The 13885-nt window shown below is 34.8% G+C and overlaps 1 protein-coding gene and 1 pseudogene across 1 annotated transcript; both read right to left on the bottom strand.

Annotated features, from left to right (window-relative positions):
• Nucleotides 1–337: 337 nt before the first annotated feature.
• On the bottom strand, nucleotides 338–1206 carry LOC149545264 (pentatricopeptide repeat-containing protein At1g08070, chloroplastic-like). Its single transcript, XM_089793724.1, has 2 exons — nucleotides 939–1206; nucleotides 338–675 (listed from the first exon to the last, which is right to left on the bottom strand). Exons 1-2 carry the CDS (start codon nucleotides 1204–1206, stop codon nucleotides 338–340), a joined length of 606 nt encoding a protein of 201 aa, XP_089649850.1.
• A 2580-nt stretch (nucleotides 1207–3786) lies between these two features.
• LOC149545263 (3-ketoacyl-CoA synthase 11 pseudogene) lies at nucleotides 3787–5344 on the bottom strand (annotated as a pseudogene).
• Nucleotides 5345–13885: the final 8541 nt, after the last annotated feature.

The raw sequence follows: 13885 nt of genomic DNA, 5'->3' as shown, positions 1-13885 counted from the left end.
CAAAAAGTTAGAGTTTGGAGTTTGGAATGCATTTGAAAATTGACTCTAACTCTAACTCATATGAGTGAAAACTCTAGATCCTAACTCTAGTTAGAATATGTGACATGATCACTTTTAAATGATAAGTAACATGATGACTATAGATTTTGTGCAGAAAATAGAAGAGTTTATTTATGATAGGTTGCATGTTGTATCTCTCAATACAAAGATTGTAGATTCTCCAATAACCAACCTCTTTAGAAATGTACTCTTCAATTGTATCATTATCATTATCCATTTTAATACCAAATTGCATAACCCTTTCATGAGGATCTTTTGGTTAACTTGGGTAACCTTCTTACAATCTCCAATATAATTCTAAAATTTCACCAAGCAAAGATCCCCAAACAGCAATGTTAGGTTTCATTGGCATTCTGCTGATCAAATCTCGAGCCTCATTCAGTTCCCCAACACATCCAAGGAGATCAACCATGCAGCCATAGTGTTTCAATGTAGGCTTTATTTGGTAATCCTGAGTCATGCGATTAAAATATTTCCTTCCATCATCCACAAAGCATCCATTGCAACAAGTAGTGAGAATACCAAGAAAGGTGATATCATCTAGTCTCTCGCCATGGCATTCCATAGTATCAAAAAGTTGGGGGGCATCATTTCCATAACCATGCATGGGATACCCTGCAAGCATCACATTCCACACAACTATGTCACAAATATGCATTTTGTCAAACATCTTGCATGCCTTGTCTATTCTCCCACATTTGGAATACATGTATACAAGAGCATTGCCAACATATACATTTGAGTGAAAACCAATCCTAATTATATGCCCGTAGACCCCCTCACCTCAGCAGAGAGATGTCAATTTCCACAAGCTGAAAGGATACTAGCAAAAGTGTTAGAATTTGGCCCTGTAATATTTAATTGCATATGTTGAAAACTTTCTAAAGCTTTTTCAAATTGCCCACTTTGTGCATAGCCTATTGTTACATTCCAAGAGACAGCATCTATTATATTATGAAGTTCCATTCCCAAAGGGAGAACTATCAAATTGGTACAAGCTGGAAGAACGCCAAGAAAAGTTTCAGCATTTGCCTTCACACCAAATGTGTACATTTGCTGAAACAACTCGATAGACTCATGAAAATGCCCATTTCGTGCATGTCCAACAATCATTACACTCCAAGAAATAATATCTCTTTCAGTCATTTTCTGAATGAGTTTTAGAGCTTCATCCACAAACTCATTCTATAAATAGCCTGAAATAATGGTAGTCTATGACATGAAATTAGAATCTGGTGTTTCCTCAAAGAGTTTAACCGCCTCACACATCCACCCACACTATGTAAGGCCTAAAATCATAGAAATATACGTGATAATATTCCTCTCAATCATCCTATCAAATACATTGCGTGCATCCTCAATGCTACTTCATTTGCAATACATGTCAACAAGCGAGTTCCCTACAAAGACATTTGATTCATATCCACCTCTAGTAACCTCTTCATGGATTTTCTTGCCCAGTTCTAGCATCCTCAAGGTGGTGCAATAATATAGAACTCTAGTGAAGATAAATGCGAGTCCTTGTATGTGGTGGAAAATAGTTTCCTTGCTTCAATAGCTTTCCATACCTGCTCTAATACTTCCATTCTCTCCTTTCGTTCATTCAAGTTGAGGGACTGAGTTTACGTTCCCAATATTTCCTTTGGAGTAGTTGGGAAAATAAGATGCCACCCCTATGAGGCATTATGCCAAATGGTTAAGCTTCAATCTCCATACTTCAGATGCTCACAGGTAAATTGAGGTTCTTTTTCAAACAATTTTCATGTCTTGTCTAGCTTGTGACGGCTGAGCAATGACAAATCCTTACTGAAGCAAGAGCATTTTGTCAATATGCATATATACATTCTCTAAGTTTCCACGTTGCACACTCCCAATAGGGAATTATGGGCTTGAATTTTCTATGGACTTGGCAACGCAATATTAGAGAGGGAACTCAGACTTCTCTACTTGTTCTTTTGCACTCACACCATGAATAATGACTCCGTTGATCATTTTGTCAAATATTTTGCATGCTTATATATATCAAGTTATCATGAATACATCGGAGTGACAAGAGCTATAATATTGTCAAAGACTATTGCTTTGATCTGCCTCCAACATATATAATTTGGCTACATTTTCTTAGGATTAATGTAATTATGCCACAGAGTGGAAGGTGATGCTTGGATCTTGGTGCAACCTGCAAAGACTCCAAACTTTTCCTTGAGTAGGTTTTAATGTGTCATGAGTTGGGAACTAAAACATTCTATAGATACCTATATAATTGTAAGGATGGCCTTCCCTATCGATAAAACTAGTCTTTTAGATTATATTTGTGAACTTTATTTCTAGCCAATGGTTGTTTTAAAGTTGGAGTTTGGGTTAAGATTAGGGCAAAAAGTTTGAGTATGTAGTGAGAGATGATTTTCAGTATAGGGAGAGAGAAGATTTGAGTACAAGGAGAGAGAAAAGTGCGTGGAGAGAGGTAGTACGGGAAGAGAGAAAAGTTGTATGCAGGAAAAGCAATCCAATCTCAAACCTCTTTCTAGAAGTTTTAATACGTGGAAAGAGAGGTAGTACGGGGAGAGAGAAAATTTTAGTATGGGTGGGAACTAATCTCTCTCTTTCTGGAATTAATGTAATTAACTCTCCCTCTAAATTATCTAGGTTAAAATATTGAATAGTAGTGAAGGACCGACTACCTTAATTTACAACAAAGACAAAAGATGATATTAACAATGGTTGCAAAGAAAGAATTTTTTGGGTTACAATGTAAAATAAATTTGATATTTGGAAAGGTATTACATTTTTGGTAAGAGGAATGTTCCAATATACTCATATCAATGCGAGAAAAATAAAATCATAGGGCTAATTTATTAGCTATTGGTCTATTTTACATGTGATTTATCACATATCATTTATATTAAACTATCATTATTATTTGTTCATTTAGATTGAATTGTTTTCTATTACATTAATAATAATAAAAGAATACTTTTTATAAAAAAAATATTTCAAACTTTTTCTTATACTTAACCTTTTTACAGTTATGTTAATCTTATATTCTATTTTTGATAATCCAATTTTTGTGTGCACTTACCCTGACTACTATCACAAGTATAAAGATGGAATGCGGGGAGAGCCAAATGAATATCATAGCTATAGCTATAATCACTGCCCAACCCTGCCTTCTTTGTAACTTTACCTTAATTGAATAAAAATAAAATATCCATGCATGCATCAAAATCACCCAGCAAACATTCTCACAGCAGTTAGATGACAGATAAATACTGCATTGAATGATATACTAAGGTTTTGAGAAAGAGGGATCGAATCATGAAGCTTCAACATTTAAAGTTCAAACGCCTTGTCTAGGCTTTCAGCAGTCTAAAGCGAATAGAAAAGAAAAAGAAAAATCGAGCAGGTTTTCCATAGCCTTGCTGTGTGAGTTTCATCTCAAAATCATCACCTTGCTGGATAAAAACCCCAACATAGTACAAGATACATCAAGACGTCAAATATCCAAGACTAGCAGAGGAAATTGAATCATAGAATAGTCATTGCAGCTTCATTACAACATCAAAACCTTGCAGGATGAAATACCTTAAGGTTATGCAAGATATAATAGGTGTAAAGATAATAAATATTTCAACAGTTGGGGAGAAAATTAAATCATAGATTATTAGGACTGCAAAGACAATACATATTTCAAGAGTTGGGGAGAAAATTAAAACATAGATTACCCACTTAAGAAAAGATTAGATCATATGGTTGAAACCTTAGGAACGTCAACAGGGAACTGATGAATAATTTGAGTCCATGGATTCTTCTCTGAAGCAGGATTGACAGCTCTGAGAGCCCGCCAGACAGCACTGTTGCACTTGAATCCAGACCCAAATGCAATTTGCCACGTTCTGTCTCCCTTCCTCATTCTTCCCTTGGCTTCACTGTACGCCAGTTCATACCATAACGAGCTGCTAGATGTGTTACCAAACCGGTAAAGAGTCATTCTTGATGGTTCCACATGCCATTCTGAAAGCTGCAAATTCTTCTCAATTTCATCCAAAACCGCCCTTCCTCCAGCATGTATACAGAAATGCTCAAATGCAAGCTTGAAATCTGGAATGTAGGGTTTTACCTTCATCTTCAAAAATTTCCTGCCCACCAAAGTTGCAAAGAAGAGAATTTGCTCTGACATGGGGAGAACCAGAGGACCCAGAGTTGTTATGTTAGTCTTCAAAGCATGCCCTGCTACTGCCATGAGCTCTTTAGATAATGAAATCCCTACCCTTCCTGTATCATCCTCCTCTTGGAAAACACACTGGAAGGATTTATCATCAGCACCTTTGTTGGTCCTAACGGTATGCACTAGCTCATATTTCGCCCTCCTCTTCTCTGATCTCTTGTTTGACAACAAAATGGCGGCACCCCCCATCCTAAAAATGCAATTAGATACGAGTTTGGATCTGTCGTTCCCAACATACCAGTTCAATGTAGCGCTCTCCATGCTAACAACTACTGCATAAGAATTCCTATGAGCTTGAAGCAAGTCCTTGGCCAGATCAATAGATATGAGACCAGCGCTACAACCCATTCCCCCTAGATTGTAACTCAAAGTGTTCCCCCTCAACTTGTAGTGATTTAGGACCATTGCAGACAAGGGAGGAGAGGGATTGAAGACGCTACAGTTGACAACAAGTATCCCAATATCCTTGGGCTTGACACCCGTTTTGGCAAAAAGCCCATCAATGGCACCGAACATAACCATCTCCGCTTCTTTCCTAGCCTCTGCCAAGCATGGATTTGGGGGCACTCTAAGCACTGCTTCAGGCAAGTAAGTCTCATCCCCTACACCCGAACGCTCGACGATCTTCCTTTGAAAATCTAAACTTGACTCGGAAAATGTACCAGTTGATTTCGAGCAATTCATGAACAATTCTCTAGTACATTTCCTCTCATCCTCAGGCTTATAACATGCAAAATCAACAAGGAAAACTGACCTTGGTCTTGTCATAAAGTAGAGCGTGGTTAAAAAAACCGACAATGTTGAACAGAGGATTACACTGACAAGATTAAATCGAAGATGCTCCCATGACTCGTAGAGATCTTCGGGCTTGAGCGTGCCCAATTCAGCAGCAATGAGGACTACGATGGGACATAACAAAAGATACATTGCATGCGTTATCACACAGTGGTATCCTAATTTGACATACTTAAGCTTGACGGATTGAAGAAAATCTGGGAGTTTTAATTGAGCTGATTTAATCGATACCACTGACTTAAAGTCTGGCTTCTTGGGCTCCATAACTCCAAGATTGATCTCAATTCCCAGATGGCGAAAAGGATTAGCATTTAATACCCAATATGCTTAAAACAGAGATAATGCCCTCAAATAACAACCCAGATGCACGAATTTCCCTTCAAATATGAGCATTTTTCTCAGATTCAGAAACTCCTAACTCCTGAATTTAATTGAGAAAGGACAGAATTATGAGAAAATATGGGCAACGAATGTGGAATATATAGAATTTTGATGTCCACCAAGGACCAAGCATAGATTCGACTGATGAAGAATAAGAGCAAAAAAGGATGCCACATCATCACAGCTTGCAGTTGTTAACTTTCGAAGGTTGGTCCAGCTGCTTTTCGGTTTATTCGTTATATTCAATGTTGTGGCGTTTCTCTGACTGTAGTTTGGTACTTGAGGGCCGTGTTTGATTGAACACATTTTGAAGACGGAAGGAGTAGATAATTCTACTCGCTTTACAATCAATGGTTCTTAATTCGTCCAACTGTTACAATTTTTTTTAACTCAAATATGAAAAAGGTCCAAGTTCTAGCATTTTTGTGTCCCAACAAACGCTGAAACAGTTTGGGGGCAGAGAGCGTCCGAGCGTTTATTTTCTGGCCGCCACCAATTTCACATCCACTTTGCACTATGGATGTACCGAAATTACTGAACTGTGGGCTCTGTGAATTTATCATTATCTCAATTCGAATTTAAAAGATGGCATTTTTAAAAGGCTCAAAGTAAATAATCATTTTTCAATATATATATATATATATTTTTTTTTTGATAAGTAGTCCTTTTTTATTAATAAATAATATACTAAGATTACAATTCACAAAAAAGAGTCAGAAATACAAGATCATGAATATATAAATAGACAATTTAGAATTTCACATTGCTTAAAATTTAGAATATATAAATATTTAAAAATAATGAATATTTTCTATTATTTATTGATAGAAACTAAAAGTTGTTGTGAATATATATCTTTTTATTTAAATAATTAATGGAAAGGGTCTATTCTTAAACAACAAAAGTAGTTGTGATTAATGAATATAATTTATGTGTCATTTTATCAAATTGATTGTAATTAATGAAGATTGTGTAGTTAAAAATAATTTTTGATTAATTTAGTTTTATTTATGTTGTATGGTTAAAACCCTAATTAAGTTAAAATTATCTAGGAGTTTAGATAAATAGTAGAAATAAATACATATGATTAATTTTTATAGTAATTAATAATAAAACATTTAAGATTATATTTAGATTAAACTAAGAACTAGATTTTACAAATTGAAATTATATAATATTATCTTGACTATCTAATTATATAATTATAGAATTCTCACATATATAAATATGAATATAGTTTATTATCTTTTTAATTATAAAGTTCAAATTCTTAACGTGTTTTGATAATAAAAACACAAGAGGGTGTTGCCTTGTGGAACAAATAGAATTAACACATTAACCATAGCTAGTACATTCACAACATAAACTAGCAACCCTACTCTTAACTCTATGAAAAATATAGTACGGACCATAGTGCAAATTATTTAAATTAGCATCATATAAGTCTTTAAATTGTAAGTAAACATAAATGTTTCACCATGCAAGGCGAGTAATAAAAGTCTTGTTGACAATTTCTCTAAGGTAATCATTTGATGTTGTCATTTATGGAAACATATCGGCTATGTGAAGAGGGGTAGATCATGAAGATGCAATTATGACAAGTTATACATAGAAAATTGTCTATGTATCATACAAATTATCTAATAGAATAGATAGAGTTTTGGTTAATGAGGTTTACTAAGGCATAATGGACATGTGCAGAGTTAGGTATGACTCCCTGACATCGTCATGATGACATATGTGAGTGCGCAAGTCAGTATAGTTAGCATGAAATAAGATATAAGAATTTTTCAAGTTACAACAAAGAACAAAGCATGACAGGAAAGAGATAATTATAGATTGAGGAATTATTTTGTTTACAAAATAATTACTTAATTAATTAGGAATGACATCTTCGATGTTAACCCTAAGTCAACAAGTTGTAATAATATATTTTATAAAGCATCTGAAAGCTTGAAGGCTGATTGGATAGTATTTTATAAATTGTAAAGGTATATAAGAAGATTACAATATGCAAAGTTAAGTGTCCTTCTAAGGAAGACTATATGAACTTTATATGATGCGAATTCTAATGTATGATCAGAGGTATCTGTGTTTATGAAGTGTAAAAAGAGTTATATAATATATTGAAGATATCAGCAACAAACAAAAAGTTTTTGTATCTATCATTTTGTATCAAGGAATTATGTCGTAGATTGCCTGTTTGGGCAGTGAGCTCTTCTTGCATATATTTTGTATTTGTGCATAACAAATCCTAAAAGGGTTGAGGCTTCTAACAATGCCTAAGTCCTTTAACAAGGACCAAGACACTATATGCATGTAATAGACTCCTAACAATGCCAATATCTTTAACCAGATACTTTTGATTAGTAGATCATTTTGTGGGTACCATTCCCACTAGGGTTTTCCCTTGGCCAAGGTTTCCATAGGTAACACAATATGGTGTTATGAGTTATCTTATTGTATGGTTATGTTTACTATTCCACATAATTAGTTTTCTTTTATATACAATTTATAGGACAATTAATAATATCCAATTTTGGGCTAAACTTTGTAGAATACTAATTAATAAGATATTAAATTTTTTATTTGTTTATAATATAATATAATATTATCTTGTATTATTTAATAATAAATTTGCTGGTACCCAATATGGACATGGTTTAAAACTTATAATTTATTTTTTGGAACCACTTCAAACTAAAGTTTAAAGTAGTTCAAAGAGGTTCAAAACATTTCAATAGTTCAACTAGGTTCAACTTGTTGGAATAGGTTCGAATGATTCTACAAGCTCATTGTTTCAATGTGGCATAATAGACATGTTTAGAGAATAGTTATCAGAGGTGCAAGGCTATGGTTGGAATCCTCGGTGCATTATTTCAATGGTTCAGTCTACATAAGAAGATTCACAGTGGTTCAAAGGTTTGAAATAGTCCATTTTGCTTTTCAAATAGATTCATTGATATGGTTCAATGGTTCGATATTCAGATGCAAATCCAAATCAGATTCTGAAATGGAGTCTCGAATTCTCAAATTCAGGCTAATAGCTCCAAATGCAGATCTTTGGGTTGCGAGCTCAAGGTACCCATTATCCTTCATCACATAAAAATATTTCTGCAAGGAAAGTTATCTTGGTTAAAGAGATTAGGTATGAAAGGGGACCAGTAACAGATGTTGGGTTTGTGCAGAAAAGGGTATTTGGCATTTGTCATCATTTGGAGACAAAAGCATTACCAGCTGTTGATTTAAATAAATGCAACATGTATAATGGATCGAGTGATATTATTATCTCCATGCACCAGATGATGCAGATATTCCACGAGCATATAACTTGAAGTTTGTTAGTGATTATATTTCCATCATAAAATGAGGAACGCGGAGCTCCCAGATCAGTAAAGATGAATCAAAGGATTTGTACATTGAAAATACACATCAAGAGAGATCAGTTTTATCATTGTCAGCTATGAGTGATATGCTTAGGACCTATGTAACAACTTTTTTTTGTTAAAGATGATGGGTTGGTGACTGTGGCTCATTACCATATCAAGATAATGAAGATCGAAGGCAGTGATAGTAATGATTGAATCATATATAAACCCGATACAGAGTCGATGGAAATTCAAGTGTCTCTACATGTTGCATGTCACAGTCAACCAAGATTTTCACACTGTGTGAAAGATAAACAATGAAGTGAGTTATGTTGCAAGAAAACCAGCATCCACCCGAGCATAATAAAATCTGTCTTAAGAAAAATAAAGCCACGATGCCTCATTATCAAGTATACTGGCTGCTGATAGTTGGAACTTGCTCCAGTCGTGTGAATGTGGTTAATATCAATTACATCTGATCAAGGGGAATAAAATTGCTTGATCATGAAATGTTGTGACAAACTGGAGCAATTTATAGAGGATACCCATGACTTTTATGGTGTTAATATAAGTATCCAAACACAACTCCATTATGAAGAGGCACATGTCATGAACTTTTGCAAATAACATTGATGCTGAATCATACCCATGTTATCAAGATGTAAAGAATAAACCTTCATGGAATGCAATAGTCATATCAAGATGACCACAAAGGAGTGGTCGATTACAAGGAGAATCACAAATGAAGGTCACGACATTCATACATAAATGTGCGTTATAATGGTTTAGCAAAGCGATCGAAGGTAGCCCACAAATTGATGTAAACCTATGAGGAGAAAGTGCACATGTTAAAGATTCAATCACGATAGCCTAACGCCTAAATCCATGAGAGGAATATGGACCAATGCACTAATGATGAATCTAGCTATTGCAAAAGAAGCTGACCAAGTCTATCCTGACATCGAAAATCATGTGAACTGCCTGACAGTAGAAAGCCTCGGGCTCAGAGCGACAAAGCTCTCCAAAATAGACATAAAGATTTCTGAAAACTAATGAAGTCTTTCACATCTGACCTGAGAGGATCACAAAGATAGCTCTAATACATGAGCTCGTAACATTGCATGGTAAACTTGAAGGAAACAGTCCAAAGTGTTTATCGTGCCTGCTACAAAAATAAGAAAAGTAGATAAGAAACATTAGAAATGGAAAACAAATATTGAGTCCATTAATTGTGTTTTCATAATGGACAGAAGAGGAGAACATGAGTTCGGGTCTGTGTAATTGGCGCATGAAGAGACACGTGAAGGCCTTTAGAACAAATGGGAGCTCACGGTTGGTGATAGGGTGATTGGAAAGTTTCATGGAAACCGCAGCTTAGAAACACTTGCATCACAACCCGCAGCTTGTAGCTTGGTAATGGAAGAGTAGCTAATAAACTTCTGTGCAGAGACAAGAAAAAGACGTTCAAAATTATTTCAGCATTGGCAGTGGCCTTCTACTGCTTTTCCCTATCTAAATATACCTTTATACGTGATGCAACTGAATTGCTTCTCCTGATCAATGCGATCTTGTTCATTCATGGTGTTCTGCCGCCAACAGTACTTGGATATACAATTGAAAAGATCCCTCCAGCTACTTTTCACATTATCTGAGGTGTCACTAAGACGGTCTTTAAATATATCTATTAATATGTCAAGAAATGACATGTGTTCACAAAATTCTGGAATACTCTTGGGAAACCGAAAAGAGTCATTGAAGATATGTGTTATTTTTCAGATTTGTATTGGTTCCAATCTACTTATATTAGTAATTGAAAAATTGTGGGAATGGTTAGAGATTAAATACGCCAGAGAAAGAAAAACAGGGGGTTCCATTTATCCCTTTCCAAAAGGAGATTTTATGCTACCTTAGGGAGAGGATTCTAGTTTTCCATGGGAGAAGATTTTCCATGAAGAAGGTAGACTTTGGAGCTGTAGCAGAATAAAGCTTCACTTTGCTAGGCTTTGTGGTAGTTATTAAGGGGAAATTTGATTTCAAAATCTAATGTATGGGAGAGGGTTTTTTTCTTCTTCTAGTTAATAAATCTGATTCAGCATGTAATGAGATCTGTGTAGTCTTTTACATCATAAAGAAGGGAGATTTGAAAGGGAACTGCAAACTAGAACTTTGTGTTTAGGCAGTTTACTTTCCACTGGTCATTATCTTTTCGTAACTTTCAGTTTTCTTTAAGTGCGTCTAATGTTGTTTTTTTATAAATGCATTTGATATCAAGTTCTCTTTGAAGCTTTGATTCTTCTTTTTCTCAGGAAGACAGAAATTATTCATTTGATCTTTGTCCTTTGTAATGTAGCTTGCAGCAAATGAACTTTGTGTGATTTGCTATTTTTTTTGCTTTTCTTTCTTTTTAATTATTAAGTTCACGCATCTACTATATGTTTACGAATAGATGCTTGTAATCTTTTCGTGCTTTCTAGTGAAAAGCATCCATAATTAATTCATTGAATATCTCACACAGAGAGCTATACTCGATAAAATTCAGAGGAAGGTTATCAATCCAATGATAACCTATCCAACTATTGGTGCTGATTAGTCTTCTCGCTTGGGCATTCACGGTTATATTTGCACACATTTTCTTGGAGGACAATCTGTTGACGAATACATTTTTGGTGATTTTGCTGGGGAATTGGAAATGATAGATTAGTGTTCTTCTTTCCTAAGTTAAAATTGTTATCTTTATCAACAGAGATTGACGATCCTATTATGAATTTTTAGGGTCTTTGGTTTTAAAGAGTCCAATGATTTTATTTTTAGAATTCAAGGTACCTCCCCTAGGATGGAAGTTAGAGACTCTATTGAAGAAGGATACCCAGTGGCCTTCATCTTATATCAAGAAATATTAAAAGATTGGGTTCCAGAAAGGAATGAAGATACCTCAAATATCTTCATCTTTATCCCACCTTTCAAAGATAATCCCATCAAAGAAGTTACAAAAGAAGTCGCAAAGCAAGTGAGCTGGTTGAAGTTTTTCTATGGTGCTATTCTCATCAAGAAGAAACCCCATATACCAAAGTCAACAAGTGAGGAGAAGCAAAGCAATGCTAAAGAGCTTGTAAATTCAGATGACAAGGTTTTACCATAGTGTTTCTTCAACCTAGAGGCTAGATCTCTCAAATCCATAGGTATAGAATGTCATCTAGACTCAAGTGGTCCAAATAATAAATATTTCTAGAGTAGTATTCAGAAGCATAAGACTTTTAGTCTCACTGAAAGAATGAATAATGATGATTCTTTGCATTTTGAAATTTGTAATCAGCAAATTAAAGAATCTATCATATGTGATAATGAAGCCATATCATATTCTTCTTTGGGAACTTGTGTTGATAGTAAGGTGACATGTGCTGATGATAAAGATTTATGTCACTCTGAAAGTTCTTTTTACAATGTGAATGTTGAGATGAGACAAAAAAAAACCATGAATATGAGACATCACAATCACAAGAAAGATTAGCTATCAGAAAAGATGACCTCGCTAGGAAAATTCTAGAATGTAGAAATGGGTTTAAACACCAAGATAGTTTGATAAATAAAGAAGTAGACGAGATGCTTGGTGGGCACAATGGTGATGTGTTTCTTTCACAAAGTGAAGTAAGTATTCTTGTAAGGGTAGATTTTGTGCTTAATGAAACATTTTCTTTTGATGAATTATGTCATTATATCGGGGGTTATGTAAAAGATGATAATCTTGGGAACATTTATTTCAAAAAGAATGTAACCTCCCTTGATGGTATTTCTAGACATCACCTCTTTCAGCCTAAAATTGGAAACCATTTCAAAGAAGATGTGCAAAAAGATCGAGAAAGAGTACAAGTGTATGACATGATGTGGTTGTTTGGGGAGAGGTGCTTGGTGAACATTTTTATTCATGCATTCAGCTTGAGATCTAGTATTGGAGAGATTTTTGGTAGACACTGGTTTCAGGCTACTCCACTAAGGCACAACCCACTTCTTTGAAAAGGTTCCTACTTCTCCCAGCTAATAAATGGATTCACATGATTTTTTCTTGTTTTTGGTTCTCATGGTAGGTTCTCTTCCTACCTTTGTAAATATTGTAAATAAGTTTTTATTGTGCATAGTGGTTGTTTGAATATTGTGCAAGCCTTGTGCTTGTTGGTAGTTTAGGTGTTTTGCCTTGTTTTCTTTGCCCTACTCCCCTCTGCCCTCTCTACAAGTAGCTCTGAGTTTTTCTTGATGAACTCTATTTGCCAATGGTTAAGGCACTTGTCTTTCACTAGATATTGTTGGAGTTCTTTATTTTTGCATCAAAAATAGTCCCGCAATTAGAGCCCCTATTGGTACCCAATATGGACATGATTTTCAAACTTGTAATTTATGTTTTTGAACCACTTTGAACTAAAGTTCAAAGTGGTTCAAAGAGGTTCAAAATAGTTCAGTAGTTCAACTAGGTCTAACTTGCTAGAAAAGGTTTGAATGATTCTACAAGCTCATTGTTTCAATGTGGTATAACAGACATGTTTAGAGAATATTTATTAGAGGTGCAAGGTTATGTTTGGAATTTTTAATGCATTATTTCAATGGTTCAGTCTACATAAGAAGACTCATAGTGGTTCAAAGGTTTGAAATAGTCCATTTTGCTTTTCAAATCAATTCATTGATATGGTTCAACAGTTCGATGTTCAAATGCAGATCCAAATCAAATTCTAAAATTCAGTCTTGGATTCTCAAATTTAGGCTAATAGCTCCAAATGTAGATCTTTAGGTTGGCAATTGTAAGCTTAAGGTGTAGATTGGTAACTTAATAAGTTGCAAGCTAAAGGTACCCATTATCCTTCATCACATAAAAATGTTTCTGCAAGGAAAGTTATCTTGGTTAAAAAGATTAGGTTTGAAACAGGACTAGTAATAGATGTTGGGTTTGTGTGGAAAAGGGTATTTGGAATTTGTCATCATTTGGAGACAAAAGCATTACTAGCTATTGATTTAAATAAATGCAACATGTCTAATGGATCGAGTGGTATATTATCTCCATGCACCAAAT

This window comes from Cupressus sempervirens, chromosome 7, assembly GCF_028749045.1.
Source record: "Cupressus sempervirens isolate cs-2001-9-10 chromosome 7, ASM2874904v1, whole genome shotgun sequence".
In the NCBI taxonomy this organism is placed as follows: domain Eukaryota; kingdom Viridiplantae; phylum Streptophyta; class Pinopsida; order Cupressales; family Cupressaceae; genus Cupressus; species Cupressus sempervirens.
This window is presented reverse-complemented; position numbering and strand designations above follow the sequence as displayed.